General features: G+C 49.7%; 2 protein-coding genes and 1 pseudogene across 3 annotated transcripts in view; all 3 read right to left on the bottom strand.

The window, feature by feature from the left end:
- Nucleotides 1–411: 411 nt before the first annotated feature.
- CCDC134 (coiled-coil domain containing 134) lies at nt 412–23,621 on the bottom strand. Of its 2 annotated transcripts, XM_069490418.1 has the most exons (8): nt 23,501–23,621; nt 20,900–20,991; nt 17,042–17,160; nt 15,888–16,009; nt 15,597–15,681; nt 13,214–13,395; nt 12,837–12,908; nt 412–5,492 (listed from the first exon to the last, which is right to left on the bottom strand). In XM_069490418.1, exons 3-8 carry the CDS (start codon nt 17,142–17,144, stop codon nt 5,367–5,369), a joined length of 690 nt encoding a protein of 229 aa, XP_069346519.1. In that variant the 5' UTR covers nt 17,145–17,160; nt 20,900–20,991; nt 23,501–23,621; the 3' UTR covers nt 412–5,366. The 2 variants fall into 2 exon arrangements, with proteins under 2 accessions (XP_069346519.1, XP_069346518.1); XM_069490417.1 differs by lacking the exon at nt 20,900–20,991.
- Nucleotides 19,422–19,559, bottom strand: LOC138397827 (U2 spliceosomal RNA; annotated as a pseudogene).
- A 1,168-nt stretch (nt 23,622–24,789) lies between the features above and the next one.
- The window catches only part of MEI1 (meiotic double-stranded break formation protein 1), a 62,631-nt gene continuing 62,031 nt past the window's right edge, over nt 24,790–25,389 (bottom strand). Inside the window, exon 31 of the mRNA XM_069490622.1 lies at nt 24,790–24,979. Within this exon, the coding sequence (XP_069346723.1) occupies nt 24,934–24,979 (46 nt within the window). The 3' untranslated portion in view covers nt 24,790–24,933. The remainder of the gene's footprint in view (nt 24,980–25,389) is intronic.

Here is a 25,389-nt window from a genome sequence, read left to right as displayed (position 1 = left end):
TGTGTGGAGATGGACACATGGATCCATTAATTCGCTGTGTGACCTTGGGCTGGTTAAGTAAATGTTCTGAGCCTCACTTTAGTCATCTCTAAAATGGGGATAAAATAGTATCCCTCATAGTTGTGAAGATTAAATAAGATCATTTCATTCATTTTACAGTATTTATTGAACATCTCTGTGGCAGGCAAACAGTTCCTGCCCTCTGAGAGCTTCCAGTCTAGCAAAACAAACAAACAAACAAACAAAAACACCAGACATTAAACAAACATAAAAATAAATAACAGGTGATGGTACAAGTGATTAAGGAAAAGTAATGGATGTGAAGCTAACAAGGGACCTGACTTGTGATATCAGGAAGATTCTGAAGAAGTAACATTTAAGATGAAACCTAAAATTATGAGGAGAGAACTGCATCTGGTATAGCTGGTGGAACAAATGACAGGGACAAAGGCCTTGAGGCAGGAGGAGCTGCTGCCAGCAGGCACGTGGCATAAGTTCTGGCATATACTAGGTGCCAATACAAGGTGGCTATTGTAATTGAAAAAATAAGGATCTATGTGCTCACCTGAAGGGTGAAAAGGATGGAAGGCCTAACAGCTGGTTGTCACTTGTGATTATGGGAGTGGTGGGATTTGGGGTAAATTTTACTTTTTGGCATTTCAGTATTGTTTAAATTACTTTTTATAATGAACATGTAATACCTAATGAGGAATAAAGTCATCTTGTATTTTGGGAAAACAAGACAGGAATGTTCTCTTCATTGTTTACACACAGGAGATTTGGTGTAGACTACACCAGTCTCACCCTGTAAAAAACAGAAAACTGAACCCTGCTTTGGACCCAGCCCTGGGCTGGAAGGTACCATCTTCAGCTGTGCCTCTCAGCGGCTCTCACAGGGCTCCTCATACTGGTGTGTGACTGTCTCCCAGTCTGGCAGGATGCAGTAACAGCTCCCAGACCACTCACTTTGGCCCAGTGCCCGGCCCCCAGCCTCAGTAACCTGCAGAGGGCTGCCATAAGCACCGGAGGCCAGGAAGGCAGGCAAAGCACTTCCCACTCTGCAGCTGTTCCATAGTTCCCCGCTGAATCTGCCCAGAGGCCATGGTGCCTGCCCAAGTGGCCTGAGGAGGCACAAATGAAGGCTCAGTAGAAATGGTAGAAGCACAGTAGCTACATTGGATCCGAACCTCAGCAAAACACTGATATTTTCCTTCTGCCCCCGGATCCCACCTTACTGAAGATCTCTTCCAGGTGACACCTTACCATGGCTGGGAGGAGGACAGAGGCTGGCTCTGAGGGTGGAGTGGCCTTTGACAAAGTCATTCCTTAGCACCTGGGCTCTTCATCTGAAAAGGGACAGATTGGACTAGGTGACCATTACGTTTAGACATCTACCACGGATTGGGTGCCTACTACAGGTCATAGAAGAAACCTTTACATAGGATTTTCACTTACTTCCTCTGACACTTACCCTTTCAGGCCTTTGCTCACAGTGCCTGCCCCCTTCTCCTTCTTCCCCCAATCTTTCAGGACTCAGTTCAGATATCACTTCCTCCAGGAAGCCTTCCAGCTGGATTAACCAAGAGCACGTACCCCACTGTTTGAAACGGGTGGGATTAAAGGGTGGGTAATAACAAGTTTGGTTTTGGATAAACAGAAACATAGGCAATGAAAGTTACCAGATGGTGACAAGGCAGGTGTCATTAGCTTTGCGGTCTTAGATGGTATGGCTGTCCAAGAAGAAAAGACCAGAGAGCCCCAAAACAACTTCATTTGAACAGGGACAGATGAGGAAAGAGGAACCAGGAAGAGACAGAGCAGGCTCAGACAGAGGGCAAAGGATCAGGACAAGCCTGGGAGGATCACCTTGAGAAGAAGGAACTGTCAACAGCATCTGTCTGAGGACAATGACAGGGGAGGGCAGAGGAAGACATGGGGTTGGGATAAGGAGGGAGACAAGCTGTGGACTAGGGAGGTTTTGCCCCTCAGGGGACATCTGGCAATGGATGGAAACATTTTTGGTTGTCATAACTGGGGGGTTGCTCCTGGTGTCTAGTGGGTAGAGGCCAGGGTTGCTGCTAAATATCATACAACACACAGGACAGTCCTCCTCACACACACAACAAAGAATTATCTGGCCCAAAATGTCAATAGTGGCACTGTTGGGAAACCATGCCTTAAAGCTGTGGTCCTCAACCCTCTGGGCTGCAGATACTCAGCCTGTTAGGGACCTGGCCACAGAACTCCCCACCCCCCGCCCCCACCTCAGTGGAAAAATTGTCTTCCGTGAAACTTGGGATGGGGAACCACACAGCAGGAGGTGAGGGGTGGCAAGAACAAAGCTTCACCTGTATTTATAGCAGCTCCCATCTCTGGCATCACCTCCTGAGCTCTGCCTCTCCGCTACCCTGCAACCCTGCCCGTGGAAAAATTGTCGTCCATGAAACCAGTCCCTGGTGCCAAAAGGGTTGGGGACTGCTGCCTTAAAGGATATTGGGGAGCTCCTAGATTCTCCAAAGGTGCCATAGACCAGGCCTAGAAGCTCAGGAGACAGGAACAATGTCTAAGATCCACTGAAAACATCACTGTTGCCACCACTGGGCACCCCTGACACTGGTCCCTGGACTAGCCACTAGAACTACCACTCCACTGCTGCCCATGGTAACTGTCACCACTGCTGCCACCAGCACAACTCCCATACAGGGTTGGTACATCCAGTTGGTGGAGCTGAATCCCAGCTGCCAGGGGAGGTTGGACACACAAGTGCCCTAGAAGCTTTATAGCTGGAGGGGGCGGTGCAGGCTCTGCCTGCGGTAAGGCTCAGAAGGTAGACTTCCCAGAACAAGGGACCCTAACAACAGTGGCCGCGCAAAAGGAAGGCGAGAAGGGGCAAGCAGAGTGGTTCTGTTTCTTTCTTTGAAGGGAGCCCATTTGAGGTAGAACGGACAGGATCAACTAAGATGGAGAGAAGCTGAAGGTGCAGCGGGAGGAATCCAGGAGGAAGGAGGTACCAGATGGGGCAGACAAGAAGGCAGAAAAGACTGGGCCCTCTCTTTGGCTCTGCATACAGTGGGCACTCATTAAATCTACAGGGTGAACGAAGACCCATCAGAGAAAGGCACCTATCACTGAGAAGTCACTTAAATTCCAGGTACCTTCTGCCTATCAACAGGCTCTTATCCTTTCAACCACCTGCGCATTCTGAGATGGGGGACCCAAGGATCTGAGGGAGAAATGCCTGGTTCTGATGACAACTGCTAGCAAGAGACAGCCTGTGCTAGTCCCAAATTGCCCAGGACTTCCCACCACACTAGGCTGCCTCCCTCATTGCTCTGCAGTTCCCCAGCTCTGCTTCAAATTATAGAAATCCTGTTCATGACAAAGCCCCTTGAAGTCATTCAGTAGAGCACCCAGCCAAAGCTGGAACCACCTCTGCACTGTCCTGAGGTATCCTTTAGGATACCTTTAACCTCCCTGCCTTTAGGATATCCTTTAACCTTCCTGCCACCCCAAGAAAGTTAGGCCCATTGCCAAGCAGGCCTGGTTCTTAGAAAGTTTTCCTCCAGTTACGCGGGGCTAATCACCTTCCCTTGCTGAGTCAGTAACCAAAATGCCTCTCCAACACGAAGGACAGGAAGAGGCTGGGGGCTGGTCCCGACTCCCAGCTCCAGCCACTGGCACCAGGACAGGTTAAACTGCTGATCCAGTGAATCTGCCCCTTTGCCGTGGTACAGCCCTTTAGTTCACAAACTCCAGTGTCCATCTCATGTGATCCTCACAGAAATGTGGCTGGGGTCACACAGCCCGGGGGACAGTGGGGAGGGCTGGGGATGGAACCCAGGTTTGTCAGGTCAGTCCTGCCACCTAGCCCTGCCTCCACTGCCCAGGTGGCTGGTGGGGAGTTCTGATGGGAAAACTTCTCCAGCCCTCCTCCCAGCTCTCTTCTAGCTGCTTCTTGTCTCCTTACTTCTGAGTAACTGATGGGATGCAGGATGTTCTGGGCTCTTCCATGAGTCCTCCCTAAAGCCAGGCTTCCCTTTGCTGCCCTGGCCCCATAGTAAGGCCAACCTCAGAGAAACAGGGTAGGGCTGGGCAGGGGATTCAGACACCATCAAATTCATTTTGCCAATGAAGTCACAGCACAGGAAAGGGAAGGGAAGGGGTGGGCCAGGATTGCTCAGCAAGTCTGATGGGTATTGCTCAGGTATTGCTTGGGCTTTGCGGACCTACGATGGTTGTGTCTGTCTCTGCTCCTTTAAGAGGCAGACTCTGGCTAGGCAAGTTCAAAGAAGCAGAGCTAGAATTCCCACCAGAGCCCCCTCCCTCCTCTACCTGGGAGGGGCAGGACTGAAGGGCAGCTGCCCCCACCCAGGGCCACAGAAACCACACCGCCCACTCAGAGCTAACTCCCAGCAGCTTCCCTGCCCCGAGGCCATAGGTCTTGCACACCTGGGACGGAAGCTCACTGTCAGACCAATCCAGCTCAGAGCGGCCCTGCCATTATAAAGCACAGCCTCCTGCAGGGCTAAAGCCTGTGCCCCTCCAGCCCCCACCTACAGGTCGAGTGTCCTCTAGCACTGCCAGAGAGGACAAGTTGACTCTTTCCTTTGCCTGCTCAATGACTGTCCCCAGATACCTGAGGACAGAGATCATGTTGCTCCAAGGTCTTCTTGGGCTAAACACCCTCCCAGGACACTTCCAAGTCCCTTCTCAACACTGATCCTTTGTCAAGGGCAGTGCTGAGATAGGAACAGGAGGCCTAAGCCAAGCCCTGCTTCTCTGCCCTGCTGGGGCCCGAGGCTTCTCCTGATGAGGCAGAAACATCCTCTAAACTGGTTTCTACGTCCCTAAGGGACCCTGGTCCCCTCAGTCCCCTCATCACCCTCGGTCAGTCCAAAGCGTTTGCTGGCCTTTATTGTGTCTCCATAGAGGAACTGGGACATGTGCTGGGCAGCTCAGTGACACAGTGGGGCCAGCAGCAGGGGTGGCACCTTCACCCATGGCTCAGAACCTGGTCCTGCTGCTTCCCCACAAAGGGTGGCAGCCAGCCGGCCAGTGGTCCTAACCCACCAGAAAGGTTCAGGCCAGGATCCCCCCCACCGCCCCCAGCAGTCTCCACAGGGTCGTGTCTGCAGCACAGTGTACTCTGAAGGCCCCTAGGAGGAAATGCAGCTCTCTTAGGTTCAGTCCCTTCAGCTGGGGCTCAGACCTGGCTCCAGGGGGCTGAGCAAATGTGGCCTCCATGTCTGGAAGTGGCTGGTGCTCACCACCACAGCCAATGCTGCTACACCACGGCCACACGGCCGCCTCCTCTTCCTCTTGACTGGCCTCTTCCTGGTGCCCTTGAGCCCTGAGCTGCTCCAAGGCTACAACTCAGACTGGGATCTCGAGATCCTCGGGCCTTTTCGGATCTCTTTCCGCTTCTCCTCTTTCTTCCGACGTTTCTCTTCTTCTCTCAGGGCCTTCTGGAAAGGGTCGGTGCTGGAGATGAACTGAGGGGAAGAAAAGAACGGTCTGATTTGGTCTGCCAGCCACAAAGAGTCTTTTCTGAGCTAGGCTGCTGGTGGGGTGTGGGGATAGCAAGGTTGCTTGGACACAGGTCTTCCTCCAGACAGGGAGCTAGTTAGATGGGCTTGGGGAAAAATGCTGAGTGGGTCTTGAAAGATAAGCAGGAGTTTGCCAAGCAAACAGGGTAAGGGAAGAGAAAGGCATTCCAGGCAGAGGGACAGATGCTGAGGTGTGAACCTTCACAGAGCATCTGAGAAATTACAGAGGCAGCCCTGCAGTTGGGAAGCACGGCCTCCTGCAGGGCTGCAGCCTGCCCACTACAGGTCAAGCGTCCTCCAGACTCCTCCAAGGTGAGGGGGCAGAGGGGCTGAGACCATCACAGACCCCAGGAGCCCCACCTGCCACACCCTGTGTCGCAGTCTGGGAGGAGGCCAGCGACAGTCACAGACAATAGGCAGGCTGCCACTTGTGAACAATTTGCAGCCTCTAGGAGGAGCCCAGGCGGGCATAGGTATATCAGAGGTCAAACTGGCAGGCCTGAGCAAGAGGAGGGACAAAAAGATGGGAACACAGGGTGAGCAGGGGTGGCGGGGGTGAGGACTCTGGGGGGGGGGGGCGGCATTCTCCAGCTGCAGTCCCAGGCCTTTTGCTCTCCTAACCCATAGCTTCTGTGGCCAGTTACCCCTCAAACTGGCATCTCCATATTTAAACAATTGACACCTCCTTTAGATGTCCCAAATGCACCCCAAACTTGGCATGGTTCAATCTCCCCAAAGCCCAGTTCCCCTCTGGAGTCTCCATCTTGAGTAGCGGTGCCCCATACTCCTGTCTAGGCGAGAAGGGCAGAGGGAGGAGCCCCCAGCCCCAGCTGGCATGCCCTCTCCCTCCGCACGGAGTCCATCACCAAAGCCTGGCTCATTTCAAATCCTAAGTCTCTCTCAAATCCACCTACTCCTCTCTGTCTCTACCCCCATCACCACCTCCCCTCTCTGCTGCATGACTCTAGGAGCCTCCCAAGGTCTCTCCACATCCACTTTGGTCCCTCTCAAGCCACTGTCCTTACTGTATTTAGAACTTTTCAAAACGCAGATCTGGTCATGTCACCCTCCAGCTTCCAACCCTTCCATGGTTCTCCACGACTCTCAGGACAAAGTTCCACCCACTGCATCTGGAGGCCCACCCTGCCCACCTCTCCGTTCCTGCCTCGCACTCCCCACCTTTCTGCTTTTAGATTCCCAGTTCCCTCCCACTTCCAGGCCTTTGCACATGCTGTGGCCTATGTCCAGAATGCACTTTCCAGCCCCGCCCCTCTGCCACATATTAGCTACAGCTCAGCTGTCACTGCTCTGACTCCCAGCCAGGCCGGCCTCCTCTGTGGGGGGCTCTCTCTCTCTCTCAACTTTGTGCTAATTCCTTCTCAGTGCTTCACCCTGTGATCACCCCCAAGACAGCACCTGTGACAGGAGGATCGTTGTCGTCAGGTGTTGCTCACTACAAGCCCTTAACTTAGTCCACCTGACTTCTCAAGAGCACCCAGTATGTTTTTATAAATGACTGAGTGAGCCATGTTAGAATATGAAATACAGTAGTACAGCAGGTCCTCCAACAACATCACTTCATTCAAGGTCGTGTCACTATCATGTTGATGAGAAAAAAAAATCAATTCCTGGCTGTGGCCACTATCTGTGGGGAGTTTGCACGTTCTCCCATCAGCGCAGGTTTTCTCTGGGTGCTCATTTCCTCCCATATCCCAAAGATGTGTTTATAGATTCACTGGCATGTCTACACCGTCCCAGTCTGAGTGTCTGTGTGCACGTGTGCGTGTGTGTGTGTGCGTGTGCTGTGTGAATGTGCCCTGCCATGGGATGGCGTCCTGTCCAGGGTTGGTTCCCACCTCATGCTCTAAGCTGCTGGGAGAAGCTCTGGCCACTGGTGACCCTGAACTGGAATAATTTGGTAAACAATTATTTTAATTTGCTTTTATTAATCTTCTTAAATGATGTATAGTTCACATTTATTTCAGTGTTTAATATTATAAATGTTTTGGTTTTTATTTAGAAGTTTTTATGACCAGAAATTATGCTGTAGGAACTTAACTCTTGTTTACATCAATTAGCCTACAGAAAAATTGGTTTTATTATACATTGTTTTGCTTAAAGGCAGTTTCCGAGAACCTGTGAACAACATTAAATTATGACTTACTGTGCCCAAAACTCAGATAGTTATGTTGCAAACATGCTTTTATTTGTTCTTAGGGCAAATGTGACAAATGTTTGATCAAGGTAGACATTAAAAACAAACCAAGAGCTCCACCTTGTGGAGTAATCTACCTGCCAGGTTAGACGGAGTCATGCCTCTATAAGATGGGAGAAATCACAGATGTGTGGCCCAGAGAGGGTAAGTCACACAGCACTAGACCCAACTAGGACCCCTGCCCCCAGGCCCCCCACTTCCCTGCCCAGTGCTCCCCCCACCACACTCTGCTCCTGTCTCCATGAGTAAATCCTGATCCACTGAAGAAGGGGAGCTGAGAGACCCCTCAGGCCACAGAGGACCCCACTCTGACTCTGGCTAGGGAAGGGCAGGTCAGCTGGCTCAGCCCAAACCTAGTTGGGTCAGAAGAGAAACATGCCCGTTATTTCCCTGCTCCCTTCCCCACTTAGGCCTGGCAACACCTATTCATCCCTCAAGTCTAGCTTAGATGTCTCCTCCAGGAAGTCTTCCCTGGCCATCCCCAATCGTACCTGACTGGCCTGGGTCAGGTCATCATGCTGACGGTCAACACAGCACAGAGGTCAAGAGCACGGCTCAGGAGGCAGACCGCCTGCATTTGCATCCTGGCTCCATCACTCACCAGCTCTGCTGTTGCCACCCTGGTTCAAGCCACCATCCACTCCCAAACAGACGAGCACAGCAGCGTCTTCACCTGTGCCCCCGCTTCCACCCTGGCCCCACCATGCTCCTCATGGCAGCCAGGTGATCCTTTTAAAGTGCCAGACCAGAGCCCCTCATCCTGCTCTCCTGGTCTCTCACAGCAAAAGCCAAAGCCTTTGCAAAGACCTCTGAGGGTCTCAGGATCTGGCCTACCACTCTGCCCTCTTCTTCTCACCACCCCCTCCACCCCGTGCCATTTGCGCCCAATTCAGAGCCTTTGCACTTGCTGCTCCTTCAGCCTGGAATGTTCTTCCCTGGGTTACACAGCTAGCTCCCTCGCTTCCTTTAGATGTTTTCAGTAAGACTGTGTCCAAGCCACGTGAAACAGCAACTGTACTCCCACCTTACTGGGCATTCCTTAACCACATTCTCCTGCTTTTTTTCTCCACAGCCCATGTTACCACCTACCATATTATGTTTTTTAATTTACCCTCTGTTTTCCCCAGTTAGAATGCCATTCCCAAGAGAGCAGGGCAAGACTGCTTCCCCAGGGGCTGGGATTCAACAGACGCTCACTAAATGCTGAGTGAACGCACGTGCTATGCATCTCAGCCTTTGCACAAGCTCATCCCTCTGCCTGAAAGGCCCTCCCTCTGCTGGTCCACCAGCAACTTACTCATCCCACAGCCTCCACCGCCTACCTGCTGAGGCTGGGCTAGGCTCCCCCTCAGGGGTCCCACAGCTCACTGTGCTTCTCTCCTCCACTGGGACAGTGATCTCGCTGGATTGGGACTGTATTTTCCTGCTGCCTCCCCCATCAGACTGAGAGCATCTGAAGAGCAGGGACACAGGCCCCAGGACACAGCCTGATTACGAGCTGGCTCTAGTGGTGGCTCCTACAGAAGTAGGGGAGGACTCCCAGAACACTCACCAGCATGGCCAGAGCGTATGAGGGGAGCTGAACAAACCCGGGGCCGCTGCTACTAGACAGGTCCCCACTGGATATCAAAAAGTCACTAAATCTCAGAACTGTCCCCAGCCAATGAGAAGTAAAGAAAGTATGCTGCTGCTATGGGTATGTCCAAGTAGAACACTATGAGGAAACTAGATTCAATTTGTCCTGGCACCCATTCTCTCTGTGGCCCATGTTCTCACCTTCCTCCTGTGTAAGTGAGGCATGCATGACCTGCGGGGTGAGAAGAGCCAGCATCAGAGAAAAAAACCCTTCTCCATGGGCGACGCTTCTTGGGAAAGGCAACCTGCCATGGCCTTGAATGTCCCCCATGTTGTCTTGCTGTGTATACCAAGAATGCAAGGCCCTGACTATTCTTGACCTGGGTCGTTTATCAGGGTTATGACTGAAGCAGGCAAACTTGAAGGATGTGTCATCTCAGTTCTGCATGAAGGGGTGGCAGCTGCCCCCGTGGGGAAAACTATATCCCCCATTCAGCCACATGAAGCAAAGCCAGTGGCTCAACATGGCCCTTGATTCAGAGGTTTCCCTAAATATGCAGGCCTGGTCCACTGTAGTTCAGCTAAGTTAAAGCTAACGGTGTTGTAGAGAAGAGTTAACATAGTCAGGCTGACAGCTATCCTTTGAAAGGCCAGCTTCCAAGGTTAGCCCTAGCCTGGTGTCTGGGAGCTTGCATTTCAGGAGGGCTCCCACCACCCTAACCAATAAGAGTGGTTCACTGTGCCTAACTGTGCAAACAGTATGGTTATGCTGAATACCTGCTTTCATTCTGCGAGTTTGCAATTTTGGTACAAGTTAGGTAGAAAGTGCCACGTGATCAGCTCGCAGTGAAATCCAGGGCATTAGGTCTCTAAAGAATTTGGCTGGTATACAACATTTTACATATGTTGTCTCAACTAGTTCCTGGGGGGATTAAGCACACACCCTGTGATTCTATTGGAGAGGACTCTAGAAGCTGTGCCTGGTTTCCCCAGACTTTGTCCTCTACACCTTTTTCCTTGGCTGATTTTGCTTTGTATCCTTTCTCTGTAGTAAATCACAGCCATGAATGCGACTGTATACTGAGTCCTGTGAATCCTCCTAGGGAGACATGAAACCTGGCAGTGGTTTTGGGAACACAGGTATCTACGGGCAGCAGCAGCCATCCAGCCCCCGTGACAATGCTGGAAGCCTAACTGCCATAAAGGCCAGTTAGATGATGACCCGAATAAATACCATCACACCCCTAACAACCAGGCATGTTATATTCCTCCTGCTCACTGTTGTCGGTGTCCTAGCTACCTGAAGACTACAAACTGGCAGATCAAAGACACCCAACCCTCTTTGGGGCCACAGACAGTGGAAACAAATTGTGGCTGCAAACCAGACAGTACGGTCACTCATTCAGGTGCCCGTAGTAAGGCTCATTCTCTGATGAGACCGACTGGAATCAAAGTGCTGATCAAGTCTATGCCATCCACATCACCGCCATTGCCATCTAAGTGTATCATTGCACTAGACATGGCAACACACCCACCACCGAGGGCTGGCACAGAGCAGAGGACTCAGTACTTCTGGTTCCACTACCCAAGCCTCTGGGTGGAGTGGCATGGCCCAAGATCACGAGGATCGCGACCACTTGGTCGAGCATACTGCTGGTTGATCCCCTTGCAGTGGCCCATGTGGGCAAAGACAGGCGACATAACAGGTCTCTATAAATCCATAAAAATGCCCTGGTCCCACTCACACTTGACACTTCTGAATGAATGATCCAGGTGAGAGTAGGAAATGACTGGAGAAAAAATGAAATTATTGGTAATGGGATGGAACACACAGATTTTGTAGCAATAATCCTGGCACCTGAACAGGGGAACGCCTTAGATCCCAGAAAGAGTGGAGAACAATTAGTGTTCTCTTTGTCTTTAGATCCAGCACGGCCACTTGGCAAAATAATCCTAGGGTCTGCCTAAGCCTCATGGCAGCTGCAGCTGTCAATGTGGCCAGCTGCTGGGTGTGTCAATCCCGTCCACATGATAGGAAAACTCACAAGGACGCGTCAGTAGTGAACTATTCTGCTGTGCCTAACAACATCAAAGGTGGTTCCCGACAGTGACCCTGTGCACACAGGCCAGCACAACTTGTTTCAATCTGACTGACATAAATTCATCAGCTTCTCCTGATGCCTGAGTAGCTTTGGAATATCCCATGTAGGGCAACAGAGGCTGAAGCTCAGGGCTCAGCCAAAAATTGTTAATTTGGTGACCCAAATCAAGCGCAACACGTGGGAGAGAATGGGCCACGGAATGTCTCCCTGTTGGGGATGAGGGCTGCTTGGGCCCATCTATTCCCCCCCATAATTAGTGACAATAACATCAAAGATTGGCAGGTCAATCAAAACTTTCTTATGTAGGCGGTAACAGATAACAGATTGGTAGTCAGATTAACCAGACTGAAGAGTATATTCATGTGAAAATTTGAGTTAAACCAAGTAGACTGTTGGGGTAGGCAATCTGCCACGGCCCTGAGCATCCCTGCATGTTCTTGCTGGGTAAACCAAAAAGGCAAAGCCCACTCTTTACCTGGGCCGTATCTCAAGACTGTGTTTATAGCAAGCCACCTTGAAGGCTGAGGTAATGTCTCCCCCCAAATAAAGAGCAAGTTTGCTTCTGTTCACTATAAAAATGGTGAATTTCCCAAGCTCAGTGGATTCCGACTGTGATGCAAACAAACCCACTGCACGCATAGCATCCACCTGGGCCCCTCTGTGTTGCGCTCGTGGGACTTGGGCAGCAAGGTAAACCCACACAAGTGGTCAACAGTCTGGCTACCACTTTTGTTGTAATAAAGTCTGATGTGTCTGACCTGTGTCAGTGTCTATGAGACAGTAGCAGGATAGCTTGAGGGCCTGTAAGCATTGTAAAATCCTAGACCCCTCACAGACCAAACACCCCCCATTCCCCCCACCACACACCAGGGGCCAACGTGTGATTTGACAAGGCCAGTCCTCCAGCCACCATGCAGCCCTTTCTCCCTGCCCCGCCACCTCTGATCCCTTCCTCCCTCTACTGTATGTGTCCCCATCTTTTGTCCCAAACTGCAGCCTCTAACCCTCAGAGCCCACTTCAGCCCCCTAGAATGAGAGTGTATACAAGAGTGCAGGATAGAAGCCCAGAAGATGCTCAGATGCTCAAGGGCAGGGAAGAGAGTGACTGAGCTCCCCTGGCTGTCCTGACACTCCCTTGAAGTGGGATGCCTATTCTGTGCTGGGATGGGTGTGTTCACAGCCTTGTGACTGCTGGGGTCTACACCCCTTGTATAGACAGGGAACCTGAGGCTAAGTCAAGGAGCAGTGACTTGCCCCAAAGGCTCCAGTGAGTAAGTGATGGTTTCTGGACCCAGACACAAGCATGTCTGGCTCCAAGCCCAAAGCCACCCAAGGCCTCCAGCCTCCTATGGCCCAGCAGAGACAAAGAAGACACAGGCATAGGCCCCGGCAGCTCACCTCTGTGCGGTCTATTTTAAATGGGTTCTGGAAGTCGGAATCTTTCTCACTGATCCCCAGCTCCTGGGACATCTGCAGATGAGGAAAAGCTGGTCATCCCCTGCCTTCTCCCGCCTCCTGCTCACCAGAGAGCCACTCCCTCCATGCTGGGCCCCAGGCCCCAGGCTTGGGCAGATGTGGGCCAGTGGACGACCCCGAGGGACCCAGGACAGCACAGAGCCCCTTGAAATGGGGCCTCTATGGTCCAAGGTGCCCTGAAGCTCAACAAAGAAAACACAACCAAGCACTGACGTTCAGGCCCAAATGAAAGCAGATGTGAGGCTCCCGGCCCGCCACCAGACAGAGGGCTCCTGGACCTCCTATGCCCTGGCCCTTACCAGGCTGAGGATGGGCGAGTGGGGTCCCTGGTCGAAGACACCCGTCTGGTTGCAGAAGCTGATGCCCCAGCGGATGAGGAGGTTCCAGTTGGAGTTGTGGTCAAAGTAGTGGTGCACGATCCTCGGGAAGCGCAGCACCACGTCGCCGAAGAAGGCTGTGTTCTCCACCACGTGGGAGAAAGCTGGTGAGAGGACCCTGATGAGTGGCCAGGGCAGATGCCCGGCCCCTGGCCTCCTCCAGAGAATAGAGGCATCCCCCAAACCCACTAAACAGAGAAGGGAACAGCACCCACTGACCACAGGCTGTCGATCACGTGTACAGCGTGAGCTAAGGCCCTTATGTCTTACCAGCTCACTGAATCCTCAAAACTACTTTTAGAGGCAGATGTGGCTGCTGTTCCCATTTCACAGATGGGAAACTGAGACTCCAATGAGTGGCAAATCTGAGCTGCAAACCCAGGTCTGCCTGTCCAAAGGCCCCCTTTGCTACTAAGCTTCCTTTGCTGGGGGATCAGAGAGCTGCGTGTTGTTTTGCACCCGGATGCTGATGCATCACATGAGCCTTTGTTGGCCTCCCCAGACCTGGCATCCAAATGTGCAGACCGGGCTCAACACAGCCAGAGTGTCTGTGAGGGGTCGGGTCTGTCAGGTCTGTTAGAAAACCAGGCTAGGTTTTTCTTTGATATTTTTTCCATTTTATTTCATTTTAAGTGCTTCTTCAGTTCTTATTTTGAAATTATTTTAGACCTACAGCATATAACACAAAATTCCTTGACTCGGCTTCCTCTAATGTTATCATTTTATACAACCAAACTGGGAAATTAACAGCAATATAATACTATTAACTAATCTACAGGCCTTACTGAAACTTCTTCGATTTTCCCACTAATGTGTTTCTGCTGGTCAACAGGTCAGTGTAGACTGAGCTTTGTCGGTGCGTTGCAGGAAAGCAGCCTGTTGTATGGCAAGAGTGACGCCATGGAGAAGCAAAAACGCCATGACGACTAATGTCTGACCCCTGCATAACAAGGTATTCTGCAGCAAGGTCCTAAGACAATGCTTATAACATAGATAACGCCTCATAAAGATGTCCATCTAACTTCCCCAGTGGTCACAAGCTTCACAAGAACATCTGAGGTGTGACCAGCTACACATGTTTTACCAAAAAAGCTTGCTATATAAAGGATATTTTCTGTAGAGTGTGTGTGGAGATCCACTGGTTTATGGCTGCCTGAGATATTGCTTCTGTTCATAAGTCCCTATTAAATATTTCTTTCTGAGAAACTGGATTTGTCAGCCTCTTTGGTCTCTCAGCTCCCTCAGCCTTTGGGGGTAGGTTTGCAAATACCTGCTCACCATGGAACAGGTGCCCATCATGGTAGCAAGTCCCCCAGACCCAGGTTAACATGAAGACGTAACTATACACACTAACTGTATACACAGCTCCAGAGACAGCCCCTACTGGAGCCAGCCCTTCAGAGGGCCCAGGCAGCCCTCACCAGCACTGGCCAGGCCCCCGAGAGAGATTAGCAGACTCCAGAGATATGTCAGATTGGGTCTGAGACACGTCAGGAAGGGACCCCTGGGCTTCAGAATAACCTTGAACCTCAAAGAAATCAGGAGTCAGCTTGGTTCAGAAGGAAGAGCCAGGGCAAATCACTTGTCCTTTTTCATCTGGAAAATGGAGGAAACAGCGCCTTCCCCACAGTTGTAGTGGAGATTAGAGTTGATAAGTATAAAGTGTCCACCACTCAATATGAGGGCTGCTGCCATCCTCTCTCAGCGTAATCTAAGAAATGTTAATGTTAAACTGTAGCCAGGTAATGGGGGCAGGATTATCACCTCTGAAGAGAAATTCTTGGAAGAGAATGGAGAGACACAAAACATTCTTTCATCTTATTTATACATGTTATTCCCACCTTGTCTAAAAAAGGACTGAAGACATTAGAACAGTAGCAAAGAGTGCTGGCAACTGCCCCACTGGCTCAACTACTCTGACAAGCCTTTGATTTTTGTTTTTTGTTTTTTTTCTTTACATGGGAACAACTCTTGCCTTCCCTACCAGAAGGGTCAGGGTGGTGACCAACTGACCCTGTCCCGGCCTCTGGAGTGGTAGTGCGCAGAGGCTCCTCCTGGTTCCCCTGCCCCAAGCACAGGACAGCACAAGGGAACAACTGTGTCAGAGGCACAGAAACTGGATCTGAAGCCCAGAAAAGCTTGAGAACCACAGACTAAATGCCCATCCATCTGAGGGGACCACCTGGAAGGTGCCACAAGAGGGTACTTCCAGGGAGAAAAAAAGAGTGACAAGAACAGGAGAGAATGAGCAGCCAGAGAAGATAAGGGTGGTGGAGAGGAGAGGGTTGGGTGGGGAAGACCATACCATCCTTCAGCTTCTCATCCTGGGGAAAGGGCCCATCTGGGAGCACACTGGCAGCAATGAGCACTGTCCGGGAGTCCTCCAGCACCTGGGGGAACCCCACCTGGGCTGAGTGGCTTTGCGAAGCCCATCATAGACTGGTCCCAACCCCATTTACTTAAACTCCACTTCACCTCTTTTGTGCATGCAGCAACCCCTTCATTGAACACCATCCCCTTAGGGAACTCCTACTCATCCGTCAGTGCCCAGATCAAGGAACAGGACTCCTGTTAGCTGCCCCCTGCCTGCACACACCTTAAAGAGCCCCTTGAGCATGACATCAAGGATCTTGTACTGCTGGTGGACATCATTCAGCTGTGCCAGGTTCTTCAGTGCCAACAGCTGCTCCCGCCGCTTCACCGCAAACATCTTCTTGTCTGGGCAGCATTAAGTTAAGGGGCTGGCACCAGTAGCCCCGCCTGGACAACCCAGTGGTCCTGATCAGCAAGAACCTGCAAAGGCCATGGATGCCCATGGCTGGGACCTCCCAGCAAAGGAACAAACTGTCTGAGAAGTATATAGCCCCTGCAAGGCATCATTCGTCCAGTTCACGCAGAACGCCACACCTCCAGAACCTGGCTCCTGCCTTTCCTTCGCTGTAGTTTTCTGCCATCTCTCGCAAACATTCACAGTTCCAGAACTCCCACCTGTCTGCTCACACTGTACCCTCTGCCTGGTATGTCCCTCACCTACTCTAGGAGTTTCTACTCTTTCAAGACCTGGTTCAAAATCCACAGCACAGTGCTTCCCCCGACCCCTCCTGAGTCCATCAGAGCACTGATCAGAGTACAACCAGCATTTGTTTGGAGACTTTTCCCCCAAGGCCTATAGACTACTCAAAGCCAGGGACTAGTCCTGACTCATTTTTGCATCCTCAAGGACTGACCCAGAGGAGGTGGCCCAGTCCAACAGGTAGAGATGAGCCAGTCATCCAGAATTCTTGAGTCTCTACCCAGGGTCTTGGCCACACGGTGCTGGCACATGTACAGTCCTCACCAAGCCTTTGCAGCCCTAGAGATGTGCCTTGCCAGCTCCATTTAACATATGGGGAAACTGAGGCTCAGGAGAATTGACATGTTCAAGGTCTGACTAGAAAACCTCACCTTTTCTCCCCTTTTCTCACCAGGTGGGCCAGCCCATCCCTGGAATCCCTCCAGGCACCAGGGACTGTTTTCATGGAAGACAATTTTTCCATGGACTGGGGAGGGGGGGATGGTTTGGGGATAATTCAAGTGCATAATATTTATTGTGCATTTTATTTTTATTATTACTACATTGTAATTTATAATGAAATAACTATACAACTCACCATAGGTTGGGGACCCCTGCCTCAAGGGGTTTTGGGTATGGACAGACATCATTTATAGACCCCTCAGAGAAAGCTCATTAACCCCAACCCCAAAGGATACAGATCTCCAGGCTTGGGTCCAGGGAGGTCCTCAGGGTGCCTGTGGCTCCCGTCCCAGAGAGCAGCAGGACAAAGAGGAAGGCCAGGAAGTGAAGAAGGTCCATATCCAAGACCCTGGAGCTAAAGGAGTAACCCAAAGAAAAGGAGTGAGACCCAGAGGTTGGTGTGACATAAAATAGAGAGTGCAGGTGAATGGCAACTCCCCCTGGCACAGCACAGTCTCCAAATACCAAGAACCCAGCTTTGGGAAGCCCTGCAGCTCCAGCCCTTAGGCCAGGGCTGTGACCAGCAGGTATACAATAAAGACCCATGGGATGGTAGGAGGGAGGAAGAAAGATAAATGTTTGCAACACAGGGATGCTTAGAGCACAGGGGTCAGCGTCCAGAACTCTGGGCTGAAACCCTGCCCCTGCCCATCCTCCCCCCGCCCCGTGGGACCTTGGGCAAATTGCTCAGTCTCTCTGAGCCTCAGCTTCCTCACCTATAAAACCAGGATAAGGAGGTCGCCTCCCTGCTGCAAGGAGGGAGGTCTGGGTGAGGCACTGTGCCTGGGAAAGGAGGGGAACCCCTATCCTGGCCTCCCAGGAAGGCACTCAGTCAAGGAAGCCCAAGCAGACAGAGGGGATGTGAAACTTCTGGGGTTTCCTCCTTCCTGACTTCTGTCATCAGAAAGGAAGAAGGGATGAAGGGTGGGAAGGGAAGCAGGGCAGTCTTGGGGTAGGAGGGATGCTAAGCACTCATTTTGGAACCACAGGCACCACATGCAACACCTGTTCCTATTCAGGCAACACTGCACAATTATTTATTGGGTACTGTGAAAGTTCACTTTCCTGTATCTCTAAGCATGCGATTTGAAGGTCATACATCATTGCCTTCTACTCTTCCTCTTTCTCTCCTTGAGAAGGTACATCTTTTTTGCTTGGCTGGAGTATAATTCTTTTAATTTTTCCATCAGCTCCTGTAACTTTTTTCTCTGGTTTTAACTCTGCTGTTATAGCCTGACATCGAAATGTTCTGTCTTGAAGGCCTAGAAAAGCAATATTTTCCTCTAGTGTAATTTGATTCTGTACTTTTTTTAAATCTCTTTTTTGAGACAGAGTCTCACTCTGTTGCCTAGGTTGGAGTACAGTGGCATGATCATAGTTCACTGCAGCCTCGAACGCCTGGGCTCAAGTGATCCTCCTGCCTCAGCTTCCTGAGTAGCTGAAACTACAGGCACGCACCAGCACACACTCGGCTACATTTTTATTTTTGTAGAGACGGGGTCTTGCTTTGTTGCACAGGCTGGACTCGAACTCCCAGCCTCAAGCAATCCTCCCTCCTCGGCCTCCTAAAACGCAAGGGACTCCAGGTGTGAGATACCTCGCCTGGCTAACTTTCACTGATGTGTCTGAATTGTTCCATGAAGGAAATTTCTCATGCTTTTACTAAGAGCCATGTATTCCCCTGCTCAAGATACTAGTTTTCTTGTTTATATTCCTCTATAATATAGTGTACACTCATAACCTTGGACATACTCTTCCTATGTCTGATTAAATTCAAGTACCTTTTAATCAGGTTCAGCTTCCAGGTTATTTAAACGAGCTTCCCATAAAGGGAAGCAATCACACTGCAGGAGATTGCTTTGTTTGTTTGGTTTTTAACCTTTTTGGTTAGACCTAACTGGTCTAAGAAACAAAGATTTTACATTTTATCAAGATAATTTCCTGTGTTGTCTTTATTAGGTTTTTTTGATTACTTAGGAGACCTGAGCTTTGAAAGGGTTAAATTTTTTTGTTTATTTTTTTAAAAATGGGGTCTTGCTGTTGCCCAGGCTGGCCTCAAGGAATCCTCCAGAACCTCAGCATCCCAAGCAGCTGGGACACCTGGCTTTTTGTTTTCTTTCGTCCGTCATCCATGTAAACTTCTGTGTTGCTTTTGAAGTCTTTGATTATTACTCTGGCTAAATGAATGACTATTATCTCACAGTACCTGCGATCCTGTTTTGATCAACTGTTTTAAGTCTTTTGGCATCTTTGATGAGCTTCCTCAGTAATGAAATTCTAAATTAAGTTTTTTTGACCTAGAATTAACTTTGGGACTTTCCAGTCAGGTCACTGGAGAGCCTCAAAGACTGTATCTCTCATACTGTAGAGATTAAATGATTAGGCTTATTTGGTACATTGTATGGGAAACATTGTCAAATGAAAAGTGATGCAAGATCTTCTTTCAATTACATTTATGGGTATGTTATTGATATAAATAGTCCAAAATTGTCATCAGTCATAATTCTTATGTTGTTAAAAATAACAACTTGATACATTTCCTTGTCAATTGCTGATTATAGTTAATTTCCATAAGATTTTTAACCATGGCTATTCTAAGTCTCTGTCATCCACAGTTTTGATTCTTCTCTAAAAGTATTTGCAATCACATTCATGAAAAAGACTCTAACAAGTAATCCTAAATACAGGTTTCTAATAACTTTAAGATCAATGGACTGACTATACTTGATCTTAGCCAAAAGGCCAAGAAGTGATGGGATCAATGGACTAAACAAAAATTTTTCAGAACTCTAATGAAGAAACTGATGAATTTGTGAAACCTCTAATCTAGATCAAACAGAATAAAAATTAATTACATGAATTTGAACAACTGATAAAGATAATGTTTTTAAGGGCCGGGCGCAGTGGCTCACGCCTGTAATCCTAGCACTCTGGGAGGCCGAAGTGGGAGGATCGCTTGAGGTCAGGAGTTCGAGACCAGCCTGAGCAAGAGTGAGACCCCGTCTCTACTAAAAACTAGAAAGAAATGATTTAGACAGCTAAAAATATATATAGAAAAAATTAGCTGGGCATGGTAGCACATGCCTGTAGTCCCAGCTACTTGGGAGGCTGAGGCAGAAGGATTGCTTGAGCCCAGGAGTTTGAGGTTGCTGTGAGCTGGGCTGACGCCATGGCACTCTAGCCCAGGCAACAGAGAGAGACTCTGTCTCAAAAAAAAAAAAAAAAAAAAAAAAAAAAAGATACAGTTTTTATTTGAAATATGGTTCTTTACTTAAATGTTTTGTTTTCCAGATTTAAGGAAACTTTTTAAGCTATCTATAGTTTACAGCAATTTGGTAAAACATACTTTTGTGAACAAAGGTGGAAACATTTACTTTTTCTTCCTACTTGATCTCTCCAAAATTGATGAGTATTCTTATGGCAATATAATTATTTGCATAAATTCAATAAGGATTTGCTCTCTTTATAACAGGATACAACTAGAAACATTGGTTGTATTACCGTGGCTTTGACTGATTGAGTATGTATTTGAGAATGTGCATAGAAAGCCTGGCTTTAAGGGTTCCCAGCCTTACAGTGACTAAAAATTGTCACTTCCTGGCAGACCCAGGAACCTTAAGATTACATAAGTAAAGTCTGCCTTCATTTTGCTTCCTAGCCTTAAGAGGTTTTTAAATCTGATATTCCTCTGTGATCAACGTAAAGAGAAAATATTACATTCCTAAAGAAAAGGTCTAATACACCTGTTATTAGATTGTAGCTCTGTACACTGTTTTTGAGTTCTTATTATCTACCTGTAGACTGGAGTAGATCTTGAATTATTCTAGACTTCTCTGATCCAATTTCTTCCATAGAATTATTAAAAAATGGGAACTGCTCTGTTCCTAAAGCCCTATAAGCTGAAACTAGGTTAATTTTGAGGGATAAGCCTAGAGTCTAACGTATGGGTCACACAGAAAGTTCACCAAACTTCCCAATTGCCCAGTCAGAGATATTCAAACTGCAAACCAGGATAAGAAGTTGATGGTTTCTCACTGTAGACAGCTTTTTCCAAGATGTCAAAACAAGAATCCATATCATTATGAGACTCTTACCCCTCTCACTGCCTTTCTTCACTTGGCAGGATAATGGAGTAATTGAAATTTCACCATCAGTAGCTTCTGCTGGTCACTTGACAGAACCTGACCTAAGAAAAAGATCCTTTAGTCCACCTAGTGGGTGACTTTGGCAACGTCCCTAATACAACTTGTGCTCACTCTCTGCTTTAATTCAACCTAGTCATGGGATACTGGATGATAAATTTGCTCTCTATTATCTATTGGTTAAATAAGGAAATGTCTGTGCTATTGCTATTACTACATGCTGTACCTGATTAAGTTCCTCTGAAAATGTTGGGACCCACATACATAAAATAAGGAAACAGACCTCAGGGTTACAACAGGTCTCACCTAATTCCCCATGGACATTTGATTTATTCAACTGGTTTCCTTTAAGTCTAGGTTTATGGCTCAAAACTATTATACAAACTGAGATTATCATATTACTATTAATTTTACTTCGTATTTTCCTTTTAAAATTTTGCATCTGTTACTTGTTAAATTTCTGCAGAAGTACAACTCCCAACAGAATAATGCCAATCTGGCACTTTGAGATGATAGTAAATGCCTATGGAACAGATAAAACTTGAACTTAACAGACTCGAGGTAGACTTAGCCTGACAGCTACTCCTTCCAAACCTCCCTTGTTGCTCAAATGTGGCTAAATGATTTTTGACAATGACTCCTAGTCACCAATCACTTCCTCCAACATGGGACCAAACTGACAACCCAGCATAGGTTTATCCCAGTACTGAGGGACACTCAAAATCTAACTATAGGATGATTGCTCAGTGATGCTTTTGGAGAAAGATATTGACCAAAAGGGAGAAAGGGAGAAATGTGAAAGTTGTCAAGAGTCAAAACAGGGTCACTTGTGTTAAAACCCTGACAAATAAAGCCAGGGAAGGTTATGAAGGAGGGTTCTCATGCACAAATAAAAACTTATAAGAACTATAAGAATAGATAAGAACTATCACAAAAACTGCAAAAGCTACAGCCACAAAGGCCACTGTAACCTTACAGTAAAAAAAAAAAAAAAAAAATGCTTCTGCACGGACATCTGCCCAGTAACTGCCTGTCCAACCTTAGATTGGTACCACTCTTGTTATTGATCCGTGTAACTATCTCAAAATAATTATGTAATCCTCCTCACTTTTCCTTTTAAAATCTTTGTTTTCCTTTACCTCCCCAAATACGTATGTAGCTCACTATGGCACACATATTCCCATTGCAATGTCTACTCCCCCAAAATGTTATATTCTTTTAGTGAGTCTGCCTCTCTGTTGGTTATTTAGGTTGACAGTGCCTATCTACCATGTTCTAGGCACTGTTCTAGAGGTGGGAATACAGCAATAAATAAGACAAACAAAAATCCCTGCACTCCTGGTACTTATGTCTCTAGTAGAGATAAGAGACAATCAATAAACTTGTAAAGCAAGCACAGAAGGATGCGAGGGAGTCGGTCAGGTGCAACTGACAGCTGATCAATTTTAACAATGTGGAAACTAAGGCACAAAAAAGTGAGGTGACTGCCCAAAGTCATACAGCTATTCCCAGGCTGAACCAAGAGTCTGGCTGTAAGTCCAGTGCTCTGTCTCCTGTCTCCTTCTTTTTTTTCTGTTTTTTTAAGACAGTGTCTCTCTCTGTTGCCCTGGCTAGAGTGCAGTGGCCTCATGATATCTCACTGCAACCTCAAACCCCTGGGCTCAAGCGACCCTCCTGTCTCAGCCTCCACTGCAGCTGGAACTACAGGCCTGCGCCACCACACCCAGATAATATTTTCTATTTTTAGTAGAGACGTGGTCTCGATTTTGTTCAGCCTGGTCTCATACTCCTGAACTCAAGCGATCCTCCCACCTCGGCCTCCCAGAGTTCTAGGATTACGAGTGAGCCACCGCACCCGGCCCCCAGTCTCTTTCTAAATGTGCACAGGCTACCTCAGATCAGGGATGGCCCTGATCTACTAGGCCACCTGTCCCAGGAGAGAGTTGCTCAGTTATAGACAATGACAGGACACAGAGGTCATCTGGAAAACGCTCCACTCCGCACAGATGAGACAACTGAAGCCTAGAGAAAGAGTAGTTCAAGTTCACCCAGAACCCCCCACTTTCCACCATCCTGCTCCAGACTCAAGGGAACCAGAACCTAGTGCAAAACTTGGGAGGCAAAGGAGAGTACCAGACAGCCAGCAATGAGTGCAGTAGGGGAGAAGTGGGAAACGAAAGCTGAAAAAGCAGACTTCGGGGTGGGGGGTGGGTCCCGTTTTCTCTACTGTTACAACCAGTTGTTCAGCCTCTCAATCCCGCTCCCGCCCTGCGCGTCCCCAGAGCTCTTTCGGCTCAGCACGAAACTCTGAACTTATTCTGCAGAGGTGACCCGGTGGTGACGGGCCCCAAGCCGGCTACCCGGAGTCGCAGGCCTAGGTTGTTGCCCCGAGCCTTCGGGGCTCCAGGAAGAAGGAGCAAGTCTTTTCAAGGAAGAGAGGCGTTCACGTCCACGAAACTCCTCTCCACATCCTGCAGCAGGCTGGAGACCCTCGGTCCCTGCACCTACCTCCCCAGGAGGGACCTGCAGCCCGGCACCTCCGCCACCACCTACCTGGCCCGGCGGTGAGGTAAAGTGTGGACGGGCGGGCCCTCGAGCACCGCGGCTCGAGGGTTGACCACCAGACGAACAGCAAAAGCAGCAAACTTGGGAGCGCGGGTCGGGGAGCAGCCTAGGGACTACCGAACGCCGCCCCGCCCACCGCGCGCTCCCGGCCAATGAGCGCGGGCCGCGACCACCGGGCTCGTACCTCATTTCCGGCCCCGCCCCACGGGGCTCCGGCGCGTGTTCCAGGAGCTGTCGGCGGAGCCTCATTCCACCCACTCTGCGCCGCGGCTCGCGCGGGTACCGGGGGCGTGGCCTGCGACGCAGGTTGGGCTGGAGGAAGCTCAGCTTGCCGTTGGGGCTGCGCCCCACTTCACTGGCGCGTCAGCCCACTGGGGCCCTAGCTCCTGCCGGCCGACCCGGCAACCTTCCACGCGCCCTCCCCGGAATTGTGTCGTCATCCATGACCGTGTTTTTAAAACTTCAGTTGGCAAGATCAGTTTAGTGGGTGGTAACTAGCACTTTTTTTCTTCTTTAAGGACCTGGCAGAGCCTGCAGTGCGGAGTTCGGGCACCCCCTGCTCACCCCTCCGATCTACCAACTTCTAAACCAAGTTCGTCGGTTGGTTAGGACCGAGTTCAGCCCCAGTTTTGCGCAGGGTCAGGACAGCCCGACCCGAGGAGGCGGGCGGCGTGTCCAGTTCGGGGCACGGGAGCCCTGCCAGGCGGGAAGGGAGCTGGAGGCCCAGGCTGGGCTGAGCTCGGAACCGAGCAGACACAGATGTGGAGCGCAGACTGCGTGCCAGGCGCTGAGCGGAGACGGACGTTAAATAAGAACTGCTCCCGTGGGCATTTAAATGCAGGCTCTGAGGAGGGCGGTGAGGGAAAGGAACAGAGGGGACCTACTGTAGCCTGGGAAGGGCTGAGGCTGGTTTCCCTCAGCCTAAAGGGCTGAGAAGAATTTGACCTTCCTTGCCTGGGAACTATACCTCTCTCCACCTCCACGTGCGGTGAGGCCGCAGAAATGCCTCCCAGAGCATTTGGATCATAGCAGCCCCAGCCGCGGGCCCTTTCTCTGCCCTTCCAGCCCTGAGGACGGCCTGACTGGTGTTCTCAGGTACAACTGAGGCACCCAGCTGGTACTCCTCCAGTGCTGCCAGAACAAACGCCTCCCCCTCTGTCCCTGAGGAGGCTGTCAATCCCTTGCTGAAACAATCCGTTATCCAATGGCTGAGAAACCAGCGCGAGGGAGACAAGATGAATCCAGAGTGAAATGTTTTTGGAAAGCCCACGCTGGCATGTGAATGTACCATTTTATTTCCTGATTGCATTTCAACAATGGAGAGTAAATGGCTCCAGATGAATGGCTTCAAATTGTCATCCATTTTCCAACTTTGTCTCCAGGTCTCAGTTCTCCACTTCTGGGCCTTCAAGTTCTGAGGGTCAGTCTCTGATGTGGGACAGGGATACAGCCACCCCTCCCAGGCAGCTGGCAGCAAAATATGAGAGGAGAACAGCAGAGAGGTGGGGCTAACCTTGGGGGAATCACACTTCCAGGGCCCCAAAAAGGCAAGAATGATCAGACAAGCTCATTCTAAGTGTTCCTAAGAACAGTGGGATGAATTCTAAAGTGGGATCTGAACAACTGAGCTAGGTAGTTGCTATACAATGGGGTACTGTCCCATAGAAGGGGCAAGGAGGAGAGCCAGAGAGGCAGCCCCTGTGGGTGGGGAGGAAGCACCCTATCCCACACGCAGGCCTCTTGACTGCAATGACTCTGGAGCATCACAACAGCCCCTAAGGGGGCCTCTGAACACTGCTACAGCCTCACACACCCCGTGTTGAGCTGAGGAACACTTGTGCCAACTGGGCTTGGGCAACTTTCTCCAAAGCTCTTGG

The sequence above is a fragment of the Eulemur rufifrons genome, chromosome 16, assembly GCF_041146395.1.
Source record: "Eulemur rufifrons isolate Redbay chromosome 16, OSU_ERuf_1, whole genome shotgun sequence".
Taxonomy (NCBI): domain Eukaryota; kingdom Metazoa; phylum Chordata; class Mammalia; order Primates; family Lemuridae; genus Eulemur; species Eulemur rufifrons.
The sequence above is the reverse complement of the archived record's forward strand: the minus strand, read 5'-3'. Positions and strand labels throughout refer to the sequence as shown.

Bases quoted from the DNA above. Each gene is read 5' to 3' on its own strand.
- CCDC134 (XM_069490418.1), bottom strand. From the start codon at position 17,144: ATGGACCTTCTTCACTTCCTGGCCTTCCTCTTTGTCCTGCTGCTCTCT. The intron at 16,010-17,041 runs GTATCCTTTGGG...AATGCTGCCCAG, and splicing joins GGACCCAAGCCTGGAGATCT to ACAAGAAGATGTTTGCGGTG. The intron at 12,909-13,213 runs GTAAGGGCCAGG...CCTCATCTGCAG, and splicing joins ACTCGCCCATCCTCAGCCTG to ATGTCCCAGGAGCTGGGGAT.